Source organism: Pistacia vera, unplaced genomic scaffold (genome assembly GCF_008641045.1).
Source record: "Pistacia vera cultivar Batoury unplaced genomic scaffold, PisVer_v2 Contig57, whole genome shotgun sequence".
NCBI lineage: Eukaryota > Viridiplantae > Streptophyta > Magnoliopsida > Sapindales > Anacardiaceae > Pistacia > Pistacia vera.
This window is the reverse complement of record NW_022196412.1, coordinates 217,554-240,523: the sequence shown is the minus strand read 5'-3', so window position 1 is coordinate 240,523 and position 22,970 is coordinate 217,554. Positions and strand designations below refer to the sequence as shown.

General features: G+C 35.2%; 6 protein-coding genes across 13 annotated transcripts; 4 read left to right on the top strand and 2 right to left on the bottom strand.

Annotated features, from left to right (window-relative positions):
- The first annotated feature begins 56 nt into the window (after positions 1–56).
- On the top strand, positions 57–3,169 carry LOC116108784. The gene is made up of 5 exons (XM_031395018.1): positions 57–123; positions 233–478; positions 693–2,941; positions 3,046–3,117; positions 3,164–3,169. Exons 1-5 carry the CDS (start codon positions 57–59, stop codon positions 3,167–3,169), a joined length of 2,640 nt encoding a protein of 879 aa, XP_031250878.1.
- Positions 3,170–3,201: 32 nt separating this feature from the next.
- On the top strand, positions 3,202–4,103 carry LOC116108857 (PAX-interacting protein 1-like). Its single transcript, XM_031395095.1, has 5 exons — positions 3,202–3,315; positions 3,425–3,505; positions 3,609–3,717; positions 3,804–3,870; positions 4,006–4,103. The coding sequence occupies exons 1-5, from the start codon at positions 3,271–3,273 to the stop codon at positions 4,097–4,099; spliced, it is 396 nt and encodes a 131-aa protein (XP_031250955.1). The 5' UTR covers positions 3,202–3,270; the 3' UTR covers positions 4,100–4,103.
- Positions 4,104–4,484: 381 nt separating this feature from the next.
- LOC116108855 (U1 small nuclear ribonucleoprotein C-like) lies at positions 4,485–7,442 on the bottom strand. The gene is made up of 6 exons (XM_031395094.1): positions 7,305–7,442; positions 7,157–7,199; positions 6,909–6,950; positions 6,573–6,834; positions 5,453–5,726; positions 4,485–4,735 (listed from the first exon to the last, which is right to left on the bottom strand). The coding sequence occupies exons 1-5, from the start codon at positions 7,310–7,312 to the stop codon at positions 5,467–5,469; spliced, it is 615 nt and encodes a 204-aa protein (XP_031250954.1). The 5' UTR covers positions 7,313–7,442; the 3' UTR covers positions 4,485–4,735; positions 5,453–5,466.
- A 2,678-nt stretch (positions 7,443–10,120) lies between these two features.
- LOC116108854 (PAX-interacting protein 1-like) lies at positions 10,121–11,858 on the top strand. The gene is made up of 6 exons (XM_031395093.1): positions 10,121–10,696; positions 10,801–11,070; positions 11,180–11,260; positions 11,364–11,472; positions 11,559–11,625; positions 11,761–11,858. The coding sequence occupies exons 1-6, from the start codon at positions 10,247–10,249 to the stop codon at positions 11,852–11,854; spliced, it is 1,071 nt and encodes a 356-aa protein (XP_031250953.1). The 5' UTR covers positions 10,121–10,246; the 3' UTR covers positions 11,855–11,858.
- Positions 11,859–12,239: 381 nt separating this feature from the next.
- On the bottom strand, positions 12,240–15,197 carry LOC116108810 (U1 small nuclear ribonucleoprotein C). The gene is made up of 6 exons (XM_031395036.1): positions 15,060–15,197; positions 14,912–14,954; positions 14,664–14,705; positions 14,328–14,589; positions 13,208–13,481; positions 12,240–12,490 (listed from the first exon to the last, which is right to left on the bottom strand). Exons 1-5 carry the CDS (start codon positions 15,065–15,067, stop codon positions 13,222–13,224), a joined length of 615 nt encoding a protein of 204 aa, XP_031250896.1. The 5' UTR covers positions 15,068–15,197; the 3' UTR covers positions 12,240–12,490; positions 13,208–13,221.
- A 1,774-nt stretch (positions 15,198–16,971) lies between these two features.
- Positions 16,972–21,661, top strand: LOC116108752 (mitochondrial substrate carrier family protein ucpB). 8 transcript variants are annotated; one of them, XR_004124678.1, is made up of 10 exons: positions 16,972–17,051; positions 17,270–17,392; positions 18,385–18,446; positions 18,537–18,773; positions 18,847–19,014; positions 19,197–19,246; positions 19,753–19,885; positions 20,549–20,586; positions 20,816–21,333; positions 21,450–21,648. XR_004124678.1 is itself a non-coding variant. In XM_031394989.1 (9 exons), exons 1-9 carry the CDS (start codon positions 17,027–17,029, stop codon positions 20,910–20,912), a joined length of 930 nt encoding a protein of 309 aa, XP_031250849.1. In that variant the 5' UTR covers positions 16,972–17,026; the 3' UTR covers positions 20,913–21,654. The 8 variants fall into 8 exon arrangements, 3 of the variants coding, with proteins under 3 accessions (XP_031250849.1, XP_031250848.1, XP_031250850.1); XR_004124679.1 differs by having other exon boundaries at positions 20,816–21,337; XR_004124681.1 differs by lacking the exon at positions 21,450–21,648 and having other exon boundaries at positions 19,770–19,885; positions 20,816–20,915.
- The last annotated feature ends 1,309 nt before the right edge of the window (positions 21,662–22,970 follow it).

Genomic DNA, 22,970 nt, shown 5'->3' with positions numbered 1-22,970 from the left:
TCGTCAAATCACTATTCTTCCTACATTGCAATTAGGTTTTCTCATGAATTTCTTCCATGGCTGATCAAACTAACACTCATCCATTCTACTCGCACTCTCGCTCATCTCCATCAGAACCTCGTGGTATTTTTTTTTTAATTCCAATTTAGTAAATATCTTCATTTGTTTTGGTGCTAAATCAGTTGTTAAGTTTAATCTAATGGTTATATTTTTTTCGAATACTGAAAATTAGGAGATGAAAAGGAAGTTGGGGATGGAAATGAGTACCATCAGTTTGAAGATACTATGCTTCTTGATAGTCCCTTAGTTCAGACCCAGTTGGAGAAACTTAATTTTGACACTCAAGTGGTGGATGATTCTGATTGTAACAAGGATATGATACTCCATTCAGAGCACGAGAAGGAAGTTGTTCTTGATAGTGAAGATGAAGGTGTTTGTACAAGCAAAACGGTGAGGGTTTCCAATGGGTTATCAGATGGTAACTCATTAAACTTTCAGGATATGGCTGCGACATGTGCTCATCAACATTGTAGTATCGGTCAGTGTTAATTTAATTTGAGAAATTTGTAAATTTTATTTGTAGTATTATTTAAATATATGTTTGGGTGTTTTTCCTGTGGCACTTGATTATTGCTCCTGCAAAATCAATATGAATCTGCTGGAACTGAATATTACTATGCATTTACTTGAAGGGAACAAAGGATGTGGAGTTCATGTTGAGAGAAGTGATGAGCAAAAAGAGCTTCCTCAGTTGTTCACTTGCGATAGTGGTGATGTGGAATATGAAGAGTCGTCGCAAGCAAATGCTCTTGAATTTGTGGATCAATTCCTGTCATCTAAGAAGATGGAATTCGAATTCGCTCCTGGACTTGACATCAAAAAGACTGTCAGGGAGAAATCTCCTCGTCTTTCAAGTGCAAAGGGACCTCAAATTTTGGCTAAGAGAATGAATTTTAGAGCAGCCTCAATTGCAAAAATTGAAACCTTTCAATGGGCTGATAGTGATCAACATGTAGAGGATGATGTCTTTAGCGAGAGGACAGAAACCCCTTTCGAATTTGGAGGTTTTAGGCAGAGATCTGTTACGAGACGTAACAAGCCTAGGCATCTTAACAGTAAAGAAGGTAACATCTCAGGTAATAAGATTGAACAGAAGAAAGAGATTTTGAACCTTCACAAGGAAATAGCGTTTTCAACTTATTCAGATTCAATGTTTATAGAGCACGGTCCAAAAGAGACTTGTAGAGTAGAAGAGGTATCTAAGTTAAATCTAGAAAATAATTGTGTTAAGGGATTCAATAAGGAGATGCATGGAGAATCATCAGAGCAGGAGTTGGATGCTCCAGACATTTTCAATGTAGGATTCAACACTCAAATAGCTGCTGAAGCGATGGAAGCCTTATCAAATGGGCCATCTGCTGGCTGCATTGCTTCTGATGCTTACCAAGATCCACTGAACATCACTGACGACTCTTTAAAAGGTCTAACAACAAGGAAAGGTCGTGCAGAACAAATTTCTCTTCCTAAGACTGATAGCTGCTATTTAAGAGCCACTGAAAGAAAGCCAACGCAAAGAAAGCGTTCTTCTAGAAAATCCGGCAAGAAATCTACCGATCAAGAGCTGGGCCCAGAGTTGGCAATAATGAGGAATATGAAGAGGGGCAAATTATTGATCGGGGAACATTTTAAATCTAGAAATTCTGCCAACTCCAATGAAAGTCCCGGCAGACGACCTACGCTTATGGAGCAAAGACAAGAAGATGAAATTGTGGGTAGGAACAATAATGGTGAAACTTACCAGGGCTCAACAATTTCCGTTGAACGTATCTCCCTCAGCAAGGTACAAGCAACAGAGGAGCTTAAGACTTCTTCATGTGTTGACCCGGAAACTAGGCCATCTTCAGCTGGAGATATGTTGAGAAGGACCTATCATCAATCAGATAATCCAGGCCAAAAGACAGATGATGGCATCCTTAAATACAGAAGAAAGAGGAGTAGACTAGTGGTTGATCCTACTAGAGGTGAACGTATCTCACTCAGCAAGGGACAAGGAGAAGAGGAGCTTAAGACGTCTTCATGTGTTGACCAGGAAAATAGGCCGTCTTCGGCTGGAGATATATTGAAAAGGACCTATCATCAATCAGATAATCCGGGACAAAAGACAGATGATGGCATCCTTAAATACAGGAGAAAGAGGAGTAGATTAGTGGCCGATCCTACTAAATTTGTGAGTGGCAGAGAAAGATGTCCTACATTTTATGCAGATTCATCAGCTGAAGCTAGAGACAGCAACTTAAGTAAAAAGGAGGAAAGTTGCAAAGAATTATGTGCTTCAACCAGTTGTATGAAATTAGTTACATGGAGCCACCCTAAAGGGAAAAAAGCATTGCGGAAAGTGCGAAGCCATTCAAAATCCAATGACATTTCTGTTCCTTTACGAACACTAGGTGGGAATGTACACAAAAGTTATTGTAACAAAAGTGAAAGAATTATGGAAGACAATCACAAAACCTCTTCTTACAATAGAGGCACAAAGGAAACCTTTAGAGGAGACCATGATAGAAAAATGGCATTCATGCAGTCCAGCGAGGTAAATGAAATGGACTTTGGGTTGTTTAGCAATGGTGTACAAAAGAACCGGGAGTTTGGTGTTTCACCAAACAAGAACCTTGAGCTCTCGAGTTCAGGATATACTACCACTAACCGTACCAATCTTATGAACGTCGCACGTTCCAACTGTTTTTCTTCTAAATATCACAAAAGACCCTTTAGTAAAAACCTACCCAAATCCTCCCTTTTGAAAGAGCTTATCAAATTAGGTGTCCCTGAGTCAATACCCGATTTCACATGGAAGGAATTAAGAAGACGAAAAGATACGGCACATGTTCGTGTATTGTTTAGCCAGCATTTGGATGACAGTGTAATCAAGCATCAGAAAAAGGTGTTTTTTACAAGTCCTTTGTCTTTCAATCAGCTGCAAGATCACTTATATACTTATATATATGTGTATTTATTGTTATTGTTATTTCCTTTTGATTCCAGCAGATCTCAGCACGGCTTGGCATTTCCACCGCAACATGTCCCATGGATGCCACACACTTTATAGCAAATAGATTTGTGCGTACAAGGAATATGTTAGAAGTCATTGCTCTTGGTAAACCAGTGGTGACACATTTATGGCTGGAGAGCTGCGGACAAGCAAGGTGTTTAATAGATGAGAAGAATTACATCCTGAGGGATGCCAAAAAGGAAAAAGAAATTGGATTTAGCATGGCTGTTTCGGTTGCTCGTGCAAGCCAGCATCCACTTCTAGAGGTGATTGTGCATAAGCTACTGTCAATTTTTTTGGTTGATTCAAAATAAAAATTAAAAAATAACAAAAATGTCATGTTATTAGAGAGACTGAAAATGGTGATATGAACAGGGTCGGAGTGTATTCATTACCCCAAACATAAAACCTCCTAAAGAAATGATGAGTAGCTTGGTCAAGGCAGTTCATGGCCAGGTTTGTGAATCTGCCAAAAAATTGTGACTCAATGGCTAGTAGTGATCCAGTAGAGCAATTTATAGCACCTTTAATGTGCTTGATATTTGTTCCTACTACTTAGGTAGTGGAGAAAAGTCAGATATCTGCTTCTGCTGCAAACATCCAAGATAATCTATTCATTCTTTCCTGTGAAGAAGATCGTGCAATCTGTGTTCCTCTCCTTGATAAAGGTAATACAACTAACCCATTTTTCTTTAAACAAAAGAATTTACTCAAATGTTAAAAGTAAAACATTTTTGGTCTATTCTTACTACAGGAATAGCGGCGTATACTTCAGAACTTATACTGAATGGGATAATAATCCAGAAACTGGAATTTGAGAGGTCAGAACTTGCATTGCAAGAACAAGAATCAATCGTTTATTGATTAGCATTTGGAATTTTTCTCATGCTTTTGGAGTTGTGAAGGTGAATCAAGTTTTTGGTTTATATAATATATATTTTTTATTTTATTTACAGACATCAGCTCTTCAAGAATCATGCCAGTCGGAGTCAAACCAGAACAAGGTTAAGGAAAGATGTGTGCTTGCAACGGGAGTTAGTCAAATTGTAAGGGTAAAACACTGGATGGCGACCTTTTCCATCTTTTTGTTGGTGTGTGCTGCAATTGCAATCGTCTTGTCTTGTTACTCTTGTAAACTCAATTAGAATTTAAACATATATATATCCTAAAGGAGAACAAGATGTCTCTTTCTTCTTGCTCTTAAAATCGTCTTCCAGTGAAGAACATTCATATTACAATGAGACAATCTACCCATACTAAGCTTGCCAACCAACAGTGAAGTGCAATAATTTACAAAGTGAAACCTTTCCTACATCTGGCCAGCTTAATATAAAGATATAATATATTTCCATAAGACAATCAGTTATAGGTAAAAGCACCATTTCAGCTTAATCATACCGAGTAAAACAAACTAAAATCCATTAAGAACCATTAGTTTCAGCAATTACTTGTATTAGTCTCAAACTTCTTCTATTCTTATTCCGCCACTAATCAAATCACATTGAATAGAAATTTTTCACAACCTTTTAACATAACTACATGGGTTCCATGACATTTCATTAATGTTTACAAAAATGACAAAAATTCACAACCATTTTGGGCTGCATGCCAAGCTCTGGGAGCACATTACAACCTATCCAGAACCCCAAGTCATACATCATGCAGTGAAAGTGCTAGTTAGACTCCCTGCAACAAAAGCAGTGTCATTTACAATAAAATAAGTATCCAAATGTAGTCATCATTAATACAAAAAACTTAAAAATCATTGGAAGCCAAACATCAGAAAAGCCTTCATTTGTCTTAAATTCTCAAAGGCAATAAAAGAACAGAAATCAGAACTAGAAGCTTTTAAAGAGTATTGATATATAAAACATTTAATCATCTCGTTCTTATTTTTTTTATTTTTTTTTTTTTTTTTTTTGTTGCCAAAGAGTCTCAACCTTCTAAATTTTTGCCGAAGTCTAAATTAGGGACTCTTGTCAAACCCCAAAATCTTATTAGAAAAGAAATGTGTAAGATTCAACATCCCAAGTAAGTGGGCTAAGGGAAGTTGATCCTAACATAATTTAAACAGATCTGTTTGGAACCCAGTCAGTCATCCACTTCAAAGTTACAGTTCATGATGTGGACAGTTCTTTGGAAAAGTTATTGCATGGGAACTCCATAAACTTCAAAGAAAAAAGTGACCAAACATAACACAATTTGTTCAATTGTTATAAATTGCCCAAATTTGTTATCATACTGCCTCATATTCCACACATACTCTAGTCAAAGAGCACTTATATAATTTATTCTTTTACATTTCATCGCACTAATGATGATATAACACGTCATTAATCACAAAAGATTCCAAGGCATACTTGCAATAAAGATCCTTCATTTTGGTAGAGAAGCAAAACATACCGGCTTGGAACATACTAATGATTGGACTCATTAGCTTGGGCATTGGCATTGAAACCATCAAACCCACCGCTCGTTGGAACAGATGAATTTGCTTGATATGAAGGTGTAACCATGGTAGGAGCTCCAGTAGACGAAGGAGGTGGCGCGGCACTACCAGGAACTGCTATTGGATTAAGCACAGGAGGAGGTCTAGGAAGACCATTTACTTGACCAGGTACAGGAGGAGCACCAGGTGGTGCCACCATCGATGGCATGCCTGGAGCAGACACATAACCTGCTAACACCATCAGAATAATTCAAATCCATGCATTCTTGCTGCCACACGATTAGATTACATGCAAAAAATACATTATAAGATGGTCACCAAAAAGCACAAGCATTAAACTCTAAAAAGGGAAGTCAACAGGCATCGTTTTTTTGGCATGTCTGTCAAAGAAACCTAGGATAATACAGTTACCTTTCTAGAAAAAAGGAGAAGAAAAAAAAGAGCCAGTTGATAGTAAAGAGCGGGGCAGCCCTAGTTTTCATAAACAGAGCAATCCACCATAATCCATGTCAAATGAACCTTCTAACAACCCCATGCCAATCAAATGATTAAACTGATACTGCCCATTAATCTTTTTAAATAGGAAATAAAGAAATTTTTATCAAAGATGTACATTTGGGTCAATTAGCTGTCCACAAGGAGATCAAAAGAGAAAACCTATAACCTAAGTATCTAGGAGCAAAAATTGAATAAGCCTATCAAATGGTCTCTGTATCTAATTACTCGAGCAAAACCCCCACTTAATAAACTGGTGCTGCCAGTAATAAATCCTTAAAGAAAGATAATTAAGTTTGAAAAAGAGAATTGGCAATAGTAAATGATTTATTAACATGGTTTGTAACTGATACAGAAAAAATCTATAAGTTCTCCATCACTATACAAATTTGTTACCGACGTATGACATCAACCAACAGCAGGAACAGCCAGCGACAAGACATCTGCCAGATCAATAAGCAAGGATGTGGGCACCAACAATCAAGTTATAAAATATATGTGCTCACATGCAAAATGCATTCTCATATGAATCAATACATGTTTAGCAAGGATTCAAAATATATTTTAACCCCACTTTACCTGGAGGACCAGGAATTGGCCTTGGTAGAACAGGAGGCCTCATCCCTGGGAGTAATGCTGGATTTAACTGAGCACCTCCAGGCATTTGCATAACAGGTGTTGGTAGAACTGGTGGGCGGGGCCTCTGAGCCATTACATGCTGATTGTAAGCAGCACCAACCTGGTATGCAGCAGTTTGGCCAAGATGTTCCTTGATTCTCTGATCAATTAAACTTTGAGTTTGTTGCTCCTCAAACTGCTGATAGTAGCTTCTCACATTTGCCTTAAATGAATACATAATTAGGAGAAAATAAAGTGGCGCATTTCACTTAGATATAGGACACATTTGTACAATACCTTATGTTTGTAGCCTGCGTTGTGCTGCTTCCTGACAGATGGCTGAAAAAGACAGCAAGAATAATCAGTTTAGTAGGATGTTTCCAGTTAGATGACTTGGAAGATATTCAAAGGCACAACATGCGCACAAATAGTACGAATGAAGGCAAGCGCAATTTTTAATAAAATCAAATGTCATAAGAAAAATTGAATCATGCTCACTAACATCAATTCTAAAAGTGAACTTGGAAAAAACCAAAACCACTTACAGAATCGTGGGTTAAATATGTGTCGCAATAGTCACAGTAATACCTGCGAATTAGTACAAACAACATGAAAAGAAAATGCGTAAGAATTCGCGATTAGATAAACATAAAATCGTTCGTAATCAAACATCAAAAACTTAAAAGGACGTACCGAGGCATAGCTTTGTGTAGATCAATTTACAACCGAGTATAGATCAAAAAACCAAATAGCAAGAATCAATGCTGTGAATTGAGAAAAAATTAAAAACCCTAGCAGAGAGAGAGTGAACCAACTAGAGAAACATTTCGCTAATGGACAGAAACCATATTTATATATCTATGTAACCTTCTGAGGTTATCTAATAATAAAGAAACCCCTATCGTTTTCAAAATAACAAAAACCGCCTTACTGTTAGTTATTTGTTACCCCTTTAGTTCCTTAAAATATCACTTTCACCCCTACTATTCTAAATTTCACTATCCATTCTATTGAGTCACCATTTTAATGTGTAATCAACAAAATAACTAAAATTTACATTATGAGAATCAAGTGGATTTGATTCGAAAATTTTGACCCAAATAAATATATATAATAATAAAATTACTCTTTTTTACTAATGCAAGGTGGTCAAGTAAAATCATGTTTTGTAGTGTATAGAATGTGAATTATGTGACTATTAAATTTATTATGTGGTTCGAATGTTTTTAATATACCAAAATGTGAGGGTCGAAGAAATTATAATTATTAAATATTGAATGGTCACATTTTATTGTGCTTATAAAAGTTGTAATTTTTTAAACTTTCTCAAATAAATTGAATATAGATAGCTAATATCTTTCATTTTCTTTATTTGCATTTTAATGTCCATGAATGTATAATTTTGAATGCACGTAATCGATTATCACATGTGGAAGTTATTAATCAATTTTTCAAAGTTGTAATTATGAGGATGAATATGAATCTGTTGGCGCCCAAATTTAAAATTTTTTGTGCTGTTAGAAAACGCGTGACCAGAATTGGAAGTTTGAAATTATGTTACAAAATATTTTTTTTTATAAAATTAAAAAAAAAATCCTTTAATAAGACACAATGATATATTATTTATTGCTATAATCTAAAAACTAAAACACAAAAATAATATTCATTGTATTTGTAACTAACCAAAAAAAAAAAAAAAAAAAAAAGAGTGACAATATCATACGAGTTTTATTCATTGATTTGTGAGTATATTTTTGCTATAAGTGAAAGTTTTCATTACAAAAGAATATTATCCCAAGTGAATTTACATAGATGACCCTTTTTGAAGTTTAAAATCGATTAAAAACGTCTAAAGGTCAGTAAAATCAACGTATAATTTTTAATGGTTCCATACATTTCATTAATGTTTACAAAAATGACAAAATTCACAACCATTTTGGGCTGCATGCCAAGCTCTGGGACACATTACAACATATCCAGAACCCCAAGTCATACATCATGCAGTGAAAGTGCTAGTTAGACTCCCTGCAACAAAAGCAGTGTCATTTACATATAATGTATCCAAATGTAGTCATCATTAATACAAAAAACTTAAAAATCTGGAAGCCAACATCAGAAAAGCCTTCATTGTCTTAAATTCTCAAAGGCAATAAAAGAACAGAAATCAGAACTAGAAGCTTTTAAAGAGTATTGATATATAAAACATTTAATCTCGGTCTTATTTTTTTTATTTTTTTTTTTTTTTTTTTGTTGCCAAAGAGTCTCAACCTTCTAAATTTTTGCCGAGTCTAATTAGGGACTCTTGTCAAACCCCAAAATCTTATTAGAAAAGAAATGCGTAGATTCACATCCCAAGTAGTGGCTAGAAGTTGATCCTAACATAATTTAAACAGATCTGTTTAGAACCCAGTAAGTCATCCACTTCAAAGTTACAGTTCATGATGTGGACAGTTCTTTGGAAAAGTTATTGCATGGGAACTCCATAAACTTCAAAGAAAAAAGTGACCAAACATAACACAATTTGTTCAATTGTTATAAATTGCCCAAATTTGTTATCATACTGCCTCATATTCCACACATTCAGTCAAAGAGCACTTATATTTTATCTTTTTACATTTCATCGCACTAATGATGATATAACACGTCATTAATCACAAAGATTCCAAGGCATACTTGCAATAAAGATCCTTCATTTTGGTAGAGAAGCAAAACATACCGGCTTGGACCATACTAATGATTGGACTCATTAGCTGTGGCATTGGCATTGAACCGTCAAACCCACCACTCGTTGGAACAGATAATTTGCTTGAATGAAGTTTTAACCATGGTAGGAGCTCCAGCAGACGAAGCAGGTGCGCGGCACTACCAGGAACTGCTATTGGTAAGCACAGGAGGAGGTCTAGGAAGACCATTTACTTGACCAGGTACGGAGGAGCACCAGGTGGTGCCACCATCGATGGCATGCCTGGAGCAGACACATAACCTGCAACACCATCAATAATTCAAATCCATGCATTCTTGCTGCCACAGATTAGATTACATGCAAAAATACATTATAAGATGTCACCAAAAGCACAAGCATTAAACTCTAAAAAGGGAAGTCAACAGGCATCGTTTTTTTTGGCATGTCTGTCAAAGAACCTAGGATAATACAGTTACCTTTCTAAAAAAAGGAGAAGAAAAAAGAGCCAGTTGATAGTAAAGAGCGGGCAGCCCTAGTTTTCATAAACAGAGCAATCCCGCCGTCTTCGGCTGGAGATATATTGAAAAGGACCTATCATCAATCAGATAATCCGGGACAAAAGACAGATGATGGCATCCTTAAATACAGGAGAAAGAGGAGTAGATTAGTGGCCGATCCTACTAAATTTGTGAGTGGCAGAGAAAGATGTCCTACATTTTATGCAGATTCATCAGCTGAAGCTAGAGACAGCAACTTAAGTAAAAAGGAGGAAAGTTGCAAAGAATTATGTGCTTCAACCAGTTGTATGAAATTAGTTACATGGAGCCACCCTAAAGGGAAAAAAGCATTGCGGAAAGTGCGAAGCCATTCAAAATCCAATGACATTTCTGTTCCTTTACGAACACTAGGTGGGAATGTACACAAAAGTTATTGTAACAAAAGTGAAAGAATTATGGAAGACAATCACAAAACCTCTTCTTACAATAGAGGCACAAAGGAAACCTTTAGAGGAGACCATGATAGAAAAATGGCATTCATGCAGTCCAGCGAGGTAAATGAAATGGACTTTGGGTTGTTTAGCAATGGTGTACAAAAGAACCGGGAGTTTGGTGTTTCACCAAACAAGAACCTTGAGCTCTCGAGTTCAGGATATACTACCACTAACCGTACCAATCTTATGAACGTCGCACGTTCCAACTGTTTTTCTTCTAAATATCACAAAAGACCCTTTAGTAAAAACCTACCCAAATCCTCCCTTTTGAAAGAGCTTATCAAATTAGGTGTCCCTGAGTCAATACCCGATTTCACATGGAAGGAATTAAGAAGACGAAAAGATACGGCACATGTTCGTGTATTGTTTAGCCAGCATTTGGATGACAGTGTAATCAAGCATCAGAAAAAGGTGTTTTTTACAAGTCCTTTGTCTTTCAATCAGCTGCAAGATCACTTATATACTTATATATATGTGTATTTATTGTTATTGTTATTTCCTTTTGATTCCAGCAGATCTCAGCACGGCTTGGCATTTCCACCGCAACATGTCCCATGGATGCCACACACTTTATAGCAAATAGATTTGTGCGTACAAGGAATATGTTAGAAGTCATTGCTCTTGGTAAACCAGTGGTGACACATTTATGGCTGGAGAGCTGCGGACAAGCAAGGTGTTTAATAGATGAGAAGAATTACATCCTGAGGGATGCCAAAAAGGAAAAAGAAATTGGATTTAGCATGGCTGTTTCGGTTGCTCGTGCAAGCCAGCATCCACTTCTAGAGGTGATTGTGCATAAGCTACTGTCAATTTTTTTGGTTGATTCAAAATAAAAATTAAAAAATAACAAAAATGTCATGTTATTAGAGAGACTGAAAATGGTGATATGAACAGGGTCGGAGTGTATTCATTACCCCAAACATAAAACCTCCTAAAGAAATGATGAGTAGCTTGGTCAAGGCAGTTCATGGCCAGGTTTGTGAATCTGCCAAAAAATTGTGACTCAATGGCTAGTAGTGATCCAGTAGAGCAATTTATAGCACCTTTAATGTGCTTGATATTTGTTCCTACTACTTAGGTAGTGGAGAAAAGTCAGATATCTGCTTCTGCTGCAAACATCCAAGATAATCTATTCATTCTTTCCTGTGAAGAAGATCGTGCAATCTGTGTTCCTCTCCTTGATAAAGGTAATACAACTAACCCATTTTTCTTTAAACAAAAGAATTTACTCAAATGTTAAAAGTAAAACATTTTTGGTCTATTCTTACTACAGGAATAGCGGCGTATACTTCAGAACTTATACTGAATGGGATAATAATCCAGAAACTGGAATTTGAGAGGTCAGAACTTGCATTGCAAGAACAAGAATCAATCGTTTATTGATTAGCATTTGGAATTTTTCTCATGCTTTTGGAGTTGTGAAGGTGAATCAAGTTTTTGGTTTATATAATATATATTTTTTATTTTATTTACAGACATCAGCTCTTCAAGAATCATGCCAGTCGGAGTCAAACCAGAACAAGGTTAAGGAAAGATGTGTGCTTGCAACGGGAGTTAGTCAAATTGTAAGGGTAAAACACTGGATGGCGACCTTTTCCATCTTTTTGTTGGTGTGTGCTGCAATTGCAATCGTCTTGTCTTGTTACTCTTGTAAACTCAATTAGAATTTAAACATATATATATCCTAAAGGAGAACAAGATGTCTCTTTCTTCTTGCTCTTAAAATCGTCTTCCAGTGAAGAACATTCATATTACAATGAGACAATCTACCCATACTAAGCTTGCCAACCAACAGTGAAGTGCAATAATTTACAAAGTGAAACCTTTCCTACATCTGGCCAGCTTAATATAAAGATATAATATATTTCCATAAGACAATCAGTTATAGGTAAAAGCACCATTTCAGCTTAATCATACCGAGTAAAACAAACTAAAATCCATTAAGAACCATTAGTTTCAGCAATTACTTGTATTAGTCTCAAACTTCTTCTATTCTTATTCCGCCACTAATCAAATCACATTGAATAGAAATTTTTCACAACCTTTTAACATAACTACATGGGTTCCATGACATTTCATTAATGTTTACAAAAATGACAAAAATTCACAACCATTTTGGGCTGCATGCCAAGCTCTGGGAGCACATTACAACCTATCCAGAACCCCAAGTCATACATCATGCAGTGAAAGTGCTAGTTAGACTCCCTGCAACAAAAGCAGTGTCATTTACAATAAAATAAGTATCCAAATGTAGTCATCATTAATACAAAAAACTTAAAAATCATTGGAAGCCAAACATCAGAAAAGCCTTCATTTGTCTTAAATTCTCAAAGGCAATAAAAGAACAGAAATCAGAACTAGAAGCTTTTAAAGAGTATTGATATATAAAACATTTAATCATCTCGTTCTTATTTTTTTTATTTTTTTTTTTTTTTTTTTTGTTGCCAAAGAGTCTCAACCTTCTAAATTTTTGCCGAAGTCTAAATTAGGGACTCTTGTCAAACCCCAAAATCTTATTAGAAAAGAAATGTGTAAGATTCAACATCCCAAGTAAGTGGGCTAAGGGAAGTTGATCCTAACATAATTTAAACAGATCTGTTTGGAACCCAGTCAGTCATCCACTTCAAAGTTACAGTTCATGATGTGGACAGTTCTTTGGAAAAGTTATTGCATGGGAACTCCATAAACTTCAAAGAAAAAAGTGACCAAACATAACACAATTTGTTCAATTGTTATAAATTGCCCAAATTTGTTATCATACTGCCTCATATTCCACACATACTCTAGTCAAAGAGCACTTATATAATTTATTCTTTTACATTTCATCGCACTAATGATGATATAACACGTCATTAATCACAAAAGATTCCAAGGCATACTTGCAATAAAGATCCTTCATTTTGGTAGAGAAGCAAAACATACCGGCTTGGAACATACTAATGATTGGACTCATTAGCTTGGGCATTGGCATTGAAACCATCAAACCCACCGCTCGTTGGAACAGATGAATTTGCTTGATATGAAGGTGTAACCATGGTAGGAGCTCCAGTAGACGAAGGAGGTGGCGCGGCACTACCAGGAACTGCTATTGGATTAAGCACAGGAGGAGGTCTAGGAAGACCATTTACTTGACCAGGTACAGGAGGAGCACCAGGTGGTGCCACCATCGATGGCATGCCTGGAGCAGACACATAACCTGCTAACACCATCAGAATAATTCAAATCCATGCATTCTTGCTGCCACACGATTAGATTACATGCAAAAAATACATTATAAGATGGTCACCAAAAAGCACAAGCATTAAACTCTAAAAAGGGAAGTCAACAGGCATCGTTTTTTTGGCATGTCTGTCAAAGAAACCTAGGATAATACAGTTACCTTTCTAGAAAAAAGGAGAAGAAAAAAAAGAGCCAGTTGATAGTAAAGAGCGGGGCAGCCCTAGTTTTCATAAACAGAGCAATCCACCATAATCCATGTCAAATGAACCTTCTAACAACCCCATGCCAATCAAATGATTAAACTGATACTGCCCATTAATCTTTTTAAATAGGAAATAAAGAAATTTTTATCAAAGATGTACATTTGGGTCAATTAGCTGTCCACAAGGAGATCAAAAGAGAAAACCTATAACCTAAGTATCTAGGAGCAAAAATTGAATAAGCCTATCAAATGGTCTCTGTATCTAATTACTCGAGCAAAACCCCCACTTAATAAACTGGTGCTGCCAGTAATAAATCCTTAAAGAAAGATAATTAAGTTTGAAAAAGAGAATTGGCAATAGTAAATGATTTATTAACATGGTTTGTAACTGATACAGAAAAAATCTATAAGTTCTCCATCACTATACAAATTTGTTACCGACGTATGACATCAACCAACAGCAGGAACAGCCAGCGACAAGACATCTGCCAGATCAATAAGCAAGGATGTGGGCACCAACAATCAAGTTATAAAATATATGTGCTCACATGCAAAATGCATTCTCATATGAATCAATACATGTTTAGCAAGGATTCAAAATATATTTTAACCCCACTTTACCTGGAGGACCAGGAATTGGCCTTGGTAGAACAGGAGGCCTCATCCCTGGGAGTAATGCTGGATTTAACTGAGCACCTCCAGGCATTTGCATAACAGGTGTTGGTAGAACTGGTGGGCGGGGCCTCTGAGCCATTACATGCTGATTGTAAGCAGCACCAACCTGGTATGCAGCAGTTTGGCCAAGATGTTCCTTGATTCTCTGATCAATTAAACTTTGAGTTTGTTGCTCCTCAAACTGCTGATAGTAGCTTCTCACATTTGCCTTAAATGAATACATAATTAGGAGAAAATAAAGTGGCGCATTTCACTTAGATATAGGACACATTTGTACAATACCTTATGTTTGTAGCCTGCGTTGTGCTGCTTCCTGACAGATGGCTGAAAAAGACAGCAAGAATAATCAGTTTAGTAGGATGTTTCCAGTTAGATGACTTGGAAGATATTCAAAGGCACAACATGCGCACAAATAGTACGAATGAAGGCAAGCGCAATTTTTAATAAAATCAAATGTCATAAGAAAAATTGAATCATGCTCACTAACATCAATTCTAAAAGTGAACTTGGAAAAAACCAAAACCACTTACAGAATCGTGGGTTAAATATGTGTCGCAATAGTCACAGTAATACCTGCGAATTAGTACAAACAACATGAAAAGAAAATGCGTAAGAATTCGCGATTAGATAAACATAAAATCGTTCGTAATCAAACATCAAAAACTTAAAAGGACGTACCGAGGCATAGCTTTGTGTAGATCAATTTACAACCGAGTATAGATCAAAAAACCAAATAGCAAGAATCAATGCTGTGAATTGAGAAAAAATTAAAAACCCTAGCAGAGAGAGAGTGAACCAACTAGAGAAACATTTCGCTAATGGACAGAAACCATATTTATATATCTATGTAACCTTCTGAGGTTATCTAATAATAAAGAAACCCCTATCGTTTTCAAAATAACAAAAACCGCCTTACTGTTAGTTATTTGTTACCCCTTTAGTTCCTTAAAATATCACTTTCACCCCTACTATTCTAAATTTCACTATCCATTCTATTGAGTCACCATTTTAATGTGTAATCAACAAAATAACTAAAATTTACATTATGAGAATCAAGTGGATTTGATTCGAAAATTTTGACCCAAATAAATATATATAATAATAAAATTACTCTTTTTTACTAATGCAAGGTGGTCAAGTAAAATCATGTTTTGTAGTGTATAGAATGTGAATTATGTGACTATTAAATTTATTATGTGGTTCGAATGTTTTTAATATACCAAAATGTGAGGGTCGAAGAAATTATAATTATTAAATATTGAATGGTCACATTTTATTGTGCTTATTAAAGTTGTAATTTTTTAAACTTTCTCAAATAAATTGAATATAGATAGCTAATATCTTTCATTTTCTTTATTTGCATTTTAATGTCCATGAATGTATAGTTTTGAATGCACGTGATCGATTATCACATGTGGAAGTTATTAATCAATTTTTCAAAGTTGTAATTATGAGGATGAATATGAATCGATTGGCACCCAAATTTAAAATTTCTTGGGCTGTTAGAAAACGTGTGACCAGATTTGAAAGTTTGAAATTATGTTACAAAATATTTTTTTATAAAATTAAAAAAAAAAAATCCTTTAATAAGACACAATGATATATTATTTATTGCTATAATCTAAAAACTAAAACACAAAAATAATATTCATTGTAACTAACCAAAAAAAAAGAAAAAAAGAGTGACAATATCATATGAGTTTTATTCATTGATTTGTGAGCATATTATTGCTATAAGTGAAAGTTTTCATTACAAGAGAATATTATACCAAATGAATTTACATAGATGACCCTTTTTGAAGTTTAAAATCGATTAAAAACGTCTAAAGGTCAGTAAAATCAACGTATAATTTTAAAAAGGTCCTTTTCTTTCCTAAGAATGCTGCAACTTTATTTCAACTTTTTATTCTATCAAACAAAAGAATAGAATTCAATATAATATTTTTTAATGAAAAAAGTTTTTTTAATTAATTACTCCCTCCGTTTCGAAGTAAAAATCATTTTAAGTTATTGTACACTTTTTAATAAACTAATTTTTTAATGTAAAATTTTGTTCTCTTTGCTCCTCCCTCTGAAAGTGCTGGGAAATGGAACGAAGAAAAAACAATGATGATTGATATAAAAGTTGTGTTAAATGGCTTTTGAAAGAGAAAGAGAAAGAGAAAGGGCAAGAGAAAGAGAAAGAGAAAGAGAAAGAGAGAGAGAGAGAGAGAGAGAGAGAGGAGATAAGGGCATACTTCGACAAAGAGAGAGAGGGTTGCATTTGGTCGAGCGATATTCATTTTAGAAAAAATTTATAAGGTTAACACATCTTTTATTTCGAAATAGAGAGAGTAACAAATTTATAAGAAATTAACACATGCGCGTGCACAAGCACACTTATATATAAGAAAATTATATATTTGAACAGTTTGTCTTGACATGCATTTTAAGCTTACGGAATGATAACAATTTTGATAATTTTATAATGTAAAAAATAATTAAAATAATTTGTAGAAGAGAAAATCATTTTTTTCTTTCCAATTACACGTGGCGTTTACCCATTGAATAAAAGGATAACGGTTAAAGTGATTCTTAAACCAACCTTACATCCTCAGTTCCTCACTAATTTCTCCGACAGTAAACTGCAGGAAAAAATCGAGAGCATGGGCGCCGATTCTTCGCTTTCCGGTAATTTCCGATTTTCTATTCGATCTTCATCGTTGTTCGTTTGCTGAGAAGACGGAGATAGAGAAAATTAAATAAATTCAGAACTAATGTACTTTACAGATAATCATCTTTTTTCGGATCTATGAAATTTATGTTTCGTATCGTTAGCGTTATTGATGGTTATGCCTCGTTAAGTGAGAGTAAAAATTTGATACTGATGTCTTAATTGGATTCTTCAGGTGCCGTTAATGTCAAAGTCAAAGAGAAGCAGATTTGGTCGGCTACGCCATCTCATATTCTTTCTCACTTCGGCACAAGCGGACTTGCTGTTGCAGTTGCAACTGGTGTCACTCATCCTTTAGGTTAATTTCATTTTTCCATGACTTGCAATAACTTTTTTTTTTTTTTTTAATAATCTTTTTATTACAAGAAGAAAAAAAAAATTCTGGGCATGGCACTATCTTAGTTCAACTGTGCATGTGTAATCTTATCATGATTGCTTGATGCTTAATTTCAAATGTCAAAGCAAGAACTAGTGGGTGGGAAAAAAATTAAAGGTTCAGGGATTATCTGGATTGGGTTCTTTATTCCTTGTTTCCATTCAACGTGGTGGTCTGGTTCACAGTGTATATAAATGGGGTTACTATAGACAAAATGTTGAAGGTGGCTGTGAAAAGTAGCTTTACATTGTGTTATGAGAAATTGCTAGAAACTAGGAGTTATGTTTTGCTAGTTAAGAGTTTCCAATTTGTCACAATTCAACTCAAACTGGATTATCTCTTTTGGAGGAACTGATGCACTGCCATTGGCCGTAAATTCATTGCACTGTTCTGCATTCCACGTAGATGATGATTTGGGTTAAATTTTCAATTGCCTGGTCTATCCTTCGAAAGGGTTGACAATGAGGTGCCGACTGGACCCTTTATTAAAGACTTTTGTGTTTTGGTGGTTATGAGCAAATGATCATCAATAATTCTATAGGAGTAACTGCATTCATAGGAAGGTTCAACCTAGCTTTCTAAGCATAAGTTGGATTAAGGAGTATGAACCTTTAGCTTAGAAAAAAGAACAGAGGGTTTCATATTGCAAGCTGTACATTCATGAAATCTTCTTGAACAATGAGCTTTTGCGTTAAAGGGAGCAAGTGGATAAATGGTTCACTATTCTACTATTATTAAGTCATGGATGATTATCCTGGTAACTATATTTGAGAACAATTAGATATGAAACAATTGGAATTCAAAGGGAAGATGATGTTTTAGACCTTGATTTTGAACTTTCTAATATGCTGTAGGAAGTATAGGAAAAGTTTCCTGAATCTTTAGACATCTAATTATCTCATTTTGGGATGCAGATGTACTCAAAGTTAGGCTGCAAATGCAACTTGTTGGTCAGAGGGGTCCTTTGACTGGAATGGTATGTTGCCAAGCTTTTGATTTTGTTTTACCATGATGTTCTGGTTTCTTAGTTAATTCTGTTTTATGATTTGTTAATGTATGCATACAGGGACAATTATTTGTTCAAATGTTGAAAAATGAAGGCCCAAAGTCTTTGTATCTGGGATTGACACCTGCACTGGCAAGATCACTTTTGTATGGTGGTCTACGTTTGGGCTTGTATGAGCCCTCAAAGTATGCCTGCGATTGGGCATTTGGGTCCACCAATATCTTGGTTAAGATTGCATCTGGAGCATTTTCTGGTGCGACTGCAACTGCACTAACTAATCCAACTGAAGTTCTGAAGGTAAACTATAAGGTTAGGCTTTTCAGAACTTTCCTTTTTATACTTGGATCTAAGAAATCATTTCTTTCATCAGGTACGGCTGCAAATGAGCTCTAACACGAGCCTTGGACCAATTGCAGAAATGCAGAGACTCATTTCCGAAGAAGGAATAAGAGCTCTGTGGAAAGGGGTCGGCCCTGCTATGGCCAGAGCTGCTGCTTTGACTGCCTCGCAGCTTGCAACGTACGATGAATCCAAGCGGGTCAAGTTCTAAGCATGCTATTTTTCACTTTGAATGCCACGAAGTAATTTCCACAGTTTCTGAACGGTTTAATTCATTTTAGTTTTGTAGCCTAAAGAGACTGTCTGTTTTGTCATTGTCCAAATATTTTCTTCTAAACAGTCTTTGCATAATTTAAATGTTCTCCTTTCTGATTGATGCAGATTTTGATTAGGTGGACACCTCTTGAAGAAGGATTTCATCTGCATTTGATGTATGACATTATTTGTAACTTTCTTCCTCTTCCTATGAGATACAGTGTTTTAAATTTCAGAGAACTTTTGAACCTTCTAAAGTTAGGCCCTAAGATGACATTGAAAACTAAAAAGATCATGAAACTAATCAAATTTAAATTATTAGATTATTAAAATAATAATTTAAAAATTATTACTTAAATACACTCTAGTCAAATAATTGATGCTGTCACAGAAAAAGCCAAAGTTATCAAAGATGAAGGTTCAATCGATGTGGTCAAGTCTTATCAAAGTATGACTGAATGAATGTTTTGGTGACATTTTTAGTCATTCTGATGAAGTGTTTACATAGTATTAATATAATACTTCATGGTGTATTATATTGTTACTAGATTTGCTCATATACTAGTAAGTGAAGCCCAATCTTGTGATACTTTCTTTTGTTGACACCATTTAATTCAATATTAAATGTTTTAGTTTTGTTGTTTTATTTCATTGATATCTAACTGTAGTGTACTTGATGTAGCTCAAGTTCAATCGCAGGCTTGGTGAGTACCCTTATAACTGCACCTGTGGACATGGTCAAAACCCGTCTCATGTTGCAACGGGAATCCAGGACAGTTGGAAGCTATAAAAATGGATTTCATTGTGCATACCAGGTATCTATTCTGTTTCATTTTTACTTCTTACTTTTTTAGATTTTTCCTTTACCTATCTTATTATTTTATCATTGAGATTGACCTTATTGTAGTGTTGATTACTTGTGTTGTTTAAATTAGTCAACGATTAGAATAGTAATTCAGTGACTCTGATATATAGCTTTTGTACCTTTAAGTATGAAAAGACCACTGAGCTTTGCAGATGATATTGTGTTGTGCTAGTTTTCTTTACCTTTTAGGAAATTGTTTTCTCGCTGCTTTCTTCTGTTTCCTTTCTGCCATTGTTGTGGGTTCAATACACATTATATCATTCTCGTTGTAACATGCAATCGTAACCAGAGTCCCAATTTTAACACTTCTGGTTTCCATATTCATGTTGCTAAAGGTTTCATTTGTTGTTTGATCCACATTTTCCCGAGTCATTGCCATAACCTGTTCTGACTATGCTAAAAAAAAAGTTGTGTGTTTGCACCCTCCTTTTCCTCTATAATACACACATATCAGGGTTCAATTTGAATTAACATGATCTTATTTTACATATCACTTTAATGCGTCGTGCTGAACACTTGACTACCAATTATAGTTTTAGAATAAAACTTTCTTCTGAAACACTATTCATTCCCTGTATTTCTTGTCTGATATCTTAGTAATGTGCATTTTCAGGTCATGCGTACAGAAGGCCTAAGGGCACTTTATAAAGGGTGATGATCTATTAAAGCCTTTACTCAATGACTTACTAGTTAATGGTTTAAATTTATTACCATGTTTACTTCAGTGCATTCTCCAAAGAATTCTGGTTACTGAGGGCGGAGTTACTGTTCTGAAATATTTCTGATGTATTTGCATCTTTTAACAGGTTATTTTCTTTTTTTCATTTCAGTTAATGTTAAAGTTCATGGTTTTGAACAGTTTCCACTAAAATTTTTGTAGGGGCTTTGCCGTTTTCGCAAGATTGGGTCCACAAAGTACAATCACCTTTATCCTCTGTGAGAAGCTACGCAAGCTTGCTGGATTGGATGCTATGTAGTGGTGGGATTGTCTATTTGCAGTCACCCACAGGCCACAATAGTTGACCATAAAGCCTTTTTTTGATATGCCAGAGAGCTTCCATCATAACCAGCAAATGCCAACTAAGGGAATTTATTTTAGTTCGCTTTTCTATTAATTCTTTGGTGGTTAGGACTGCCACTCCCTTTTAGGAAAACCAATATTTAGTTGGCTTCTTATAGTAGGGGTGTAACATTTTTTTTTTTTTCTGGCTCTGGTCAGGTATAACTATAAAAATTTTTGTTTTGTTAAATTTACAGTCATATTACTTGTCACTTTTGTATCATTTTAAAAGAATCAACGAAAACATGCAACCTTCTGCTGGTCTAACTTAAACCATCTTGTATTACAGGCATGACTGTGTCAATAATGGCATTGCTGTTTATTTGGTTTTGGCAAAAGTACGTAAGTCTCTCGTTTGTTTATGTACTGATGCTCTACTTTGTCTTTTCTCCTTATCCATGGGGATTTATTTAGTGATAAATATTAGTCAAGAAATTTCTGATTGACATTACAGAAGATGGAAGGGTATGAAGGAGCATGTGAAACGTGGACTTGCTGTTATGTGTTTGACCGATGCTCACTTGATTAGAGATTTAGGTACAACCAACTATCATTTGACTTTAAGAAAATTTCTTAAACCACACTCTTACCTCTTAAAATGAAGGTTACTGATTGAACTGCGTCTTTGTTATATGATTATATCAGTGTGCAGCCTCTGTCATATATTATATTGTTGTTTCTTCTTATGATCTTATCCTATCAGTTTTTTTTTAATCATCCAACTTATGTTATTAGTAATAACTGAGCTTGAAGGAATACTGTAGTTGACTTTCATATGTTGCATAAAAATAGTGAGTGGACAGATTGATCCGCCCGAATATATGCAGACAACGAATGAGTTGAGTAATTGAATTTGACTAGGGGTGGTTTATTTTTATAATGTAGAGGTTGGCAAGATTCTGATGGTAGTACATCAAAATGCTGTCACATGTTCCCGCACTTCACAGAGTTTTGGCCCCAAGACAATTTACAATATACGTTTGTTTTTCCGAGTGCATCTGGTATTACGTCTAAGGATCAAAACAAAACTGGAGTCATCATCATTATCCCACTTACTGTATTTTGACCCAGCCCATAATCTAGTCTAACATAAGATGCAGATTTTTAGGGTCCCACTCAAATGTTTTGCTGGATATTGGTTTCATGCATTATTTGGATTTGTTTTCAATTCAATAAAGCCTTTTTTAAATAAATAAAATCACATCCTTGGACATGCCGACTAAGTCATGATTTATCATATAATATGATTTAAGTCATATCAAACAACTTTTAGTTTATCCAAGTCAAACTGAAAATATAAAAAGTTTTGATATAATTAATTTATATATGACATTTATGTTTTATGTCGGTGAATTGGGCATTTTGACTGCTAGTTATAATAATGTTCACTTTTTTAAACCGAGAGGGTGGGGGTAAATATTTGAAGTGGTGTGTTTGTATTGCAAGTTGCAACGGAAACAGAAGTGGCAGTGTTGGAAGCTAAGCGGAGGCCTTGGCGGGACAGTCTGGCGCACTTATCTTTGTGCCTCAGTTTTCACGCTAATCTACCGTTATACCCCTCCTTCTCTTTTTACACTTGTGCCCTTTCTCTTCACTATCTTACCCCTAACATTTAACGGCATCCGTACCCTTTTCTGCTGAAAATGACCCAACCAGGAATGGTCAACTCAAACTCAACTGATGTTATTTTTTCTTCTTCTTTGCTGAATTTCATGCTTTCTTTTTTCGTAATTAGTAATTACCTCCAACAAATTAATTAAACATAATGAATGAAAATATAACATGTCAAAAACATAAGACTTGATTGTAAAAATCCAACCTGAATTTTTGGAGAAGCAATCTGAAAGTGGAAAGGGACTATTTGAAGATGTATTAATGCATAATCAGCAATGAGGTAGAGGGGTAGTTGTAAATTGCAATGATGATTCAACCAAAAAGGAATGCCGTCTTTATTGTTTGTTGGTGATCCACATGT